This window comes from Octopus bimaculoides, chromosome 8 (genome assembly GCF_001194135.2).
Source record: "Octopus bimaculoides isolate UCB-OBI-ISO-001 chromosome 8, ASM119413v2, whole genome shotgun sequence".
Classification (NCBI taxonomy): domain Eukaryota; kingdom Metazoa; phylum Mollusca; class Cephalopoda; order Octopoda; family Octopodidae; genus Octopus; species Octopus bimaculoides.
This window is the reverse complement of record NC_068988.1, coordinates 29783308-29785604: the sequence shown is the minus strand read 5'-3', so window position 1 is coordinate 29785604 and position 2297 is coordinate 29783308. Positions and strand designations below refer to the sequence as shown.

The following is a 2297-nucleotide window of genomic DNA, read 5'->3' as shown; positions in this document are numbered from 1 at the left end:
ATATAATAATAATAATAATAATAATAATTTTAGGGAAAAAAATTCAATTTAGCAAAACTAAAACAAATTTCCAAATATAAAATATATGTATATAATCTAGAGAAAAACCATTATTAAATAATTCAGTAATGAAGAATGTAATTCATACCCTCCAGAAAATAAAAATATCATAAACACCCTGGGTGGTTTTTATGTGCCACTAGCACAAGAGTGTTTATGATATGTTTATTTTCTGGAAGGTATGAATTATATTCTTCATTACTGAATTATTTAATAATGGTTTTTCTCTAAATTATGCACACACACATACACACAGACACACACATGTATATATATATATAAATATATATATATGAATTTGGAAGATGTTGAAAAAGAGCATAAAAATCACTTAAGATTAACATGTGTTGTGTGTTAGGGTGCCCCAGCACTTTCTAGATTCTTGGCACTTCTACTTTCTGGAATGTTCCTATGTTAGCCTTTTTATGTAGTCTGCTGTCACTGTTGTCACTGAAGCCATTGTGTATGAGTTGTACCAATTATAAATGAGATGATAGATACATTCCTAGACTGCCAAAGCATATTTTATTCAACAGCCAAGTCCTCGTAGCTTTTCACCTCACCTCAACACAGCATTATAATCATTTGGTATAACTATGTCAATTCATAGCAAGATATTGTCGTCTTTTGTCCTAGAAAATAATGTCAAGGCTTGTTGTTTTAATATCTAGAGATCTCATGTGGTGAGCTGGCAGAAACATTAGCACGCTGGGCGAAATGCTTAGCGGTATTTCGTCTGTCTTTACATTCTGAGTTCAAATTCCACCGAAGTCAACTTTGCCTTCCATCGTTTTGGGGGTCAATAAATTAAGTGCCAGTTGCGTACTGGGAGTCGATCTAACTGACTGCCCCCCTCCCCCAAAATTTCAGGCCATGTGCCTAAAGTAGAAAAGAATCGTTAGCACACCGGATGAAATACTTACCAGTATTTTGTCTAATACAGTTCTATATTTAAGAGATGAGGAATTATGTACATTATTTACATTTGACAGATATTTGTCCTCATCTTGTTTGTTGTTAACACAATGTTTTGGCTGATATACCCTCCAGCCTTTATCAGGCATCTTGGAGAAATTTTGAACCTGGGTTCTCATTCCTAAGGTATTTTTCAATGTTAGTAATGAGAACCCAGGTTCGAAATTTCCCCAAGACACCTGATGAAGGCTGGAAGGTATATCAGCAGAAATGTTGAGTTCCTACACATGTTCCTTCCAAGCACTGCTGTAAACAGCAGAAGTGAGCTAGAACGATAAAACTTTGTGTGCATGCACAACAGAGTTTAAGGTCAATCTGTGCCAAGCAGCTTCACTCTACATACTTTAGCTTCGTTACTATGGCAACAATCCGGATACTTATTGATCAGACCACGTATTGCAAGCGGGGAGAGAAGTCCTTACTATCTTAGCCTGAGACTCCCAGACTGTATAGTCTCAACCTCTTTATGATCATTCTCAGTGATGGATACTCGTCCACTGGACATAACAGTACTTCCACTCCAGTTTGTAATACACGAGAAAGAAGTGACACACAGTCATTGTTCTTGCAACAAGCAAACCCATTTGTTAAGGAAATCTGTATAAGCGACCAAAGAAATAGTGATTAATGCCACCTAAACGCGTGTGCAGTGTGCAGTGAATAACCAACTGGAAGAGGTGTTCTCCTGGGGGTTAAAATAGCAGTATTGCTGGTTCCTAGGGAACACCCATGTTTAAGTAGCATTAAAAATACTACTTGTCGTATATTTTTTGTCTTTTGTTATTTTTCATTTACTTTTCTTCTTTTTTTTTTCATGTTGCAGCACTTTAAGGTTTCCCTCAAACCTTGAAGAACTGAATTCCTTGGTGTCTCACCTCAGTCTCTACAAGAATGACCACATGTCATATATCTTCCTCCTTTTCTGTTCTGCCTATCTCTACAAACAGGCTTTTGCAATTCCAGGATCAGTTTTCCTGGTAAGTTTGCTGTTTATTATTATTATTATTATTATTATTATTATTATTATTATTATAGTGAGTGACTAAACCAGCAGTTCCCAACCATAGCTCCCAGGCTCCTGTCAAACCCTCTAACCCATGCCAGCATGAGAAACAGACATTAAGTGATGATGATGATGGTGGTGGTGATGTTGATGATGATAGTGGTGGTGATGGTGATGATAGTAGTAGTGGTGGTGGTGATAGTAGTGGCTGCAGCGGTGGTGGTGGTGATTGCGGTGATGATGGTGGTGGTGGTGGTGA

The 2297-nt window shown here is 37.2% G+C and overlaps 1 protein-coding gene across 3 annotated transcripts in view; it reads left to right on the top strand.

Moving 5' to 3' along the window:
* The window catches only part of LOC106873319 (transmembrane protein 41A), a 15965-nt gene that overhangs the window by 7387 nt on the left and 6281 nt on the right, over positions 1 to 2297 (top strand). For all 3 annotated transcript variants that reach the window (XM_052970026.1, XM_014920643.2, XM_052970025.1), the window contains one exon: positions 1859 to 2012. In XM_052970026.1, coding sequence (XP_052825986.1) covers positions 1859 to 2012 — 154 coding nt within the window. The remainder of the gene's footprint in view (positions 1 to 1858; positions 2013 to 2297) is intronic.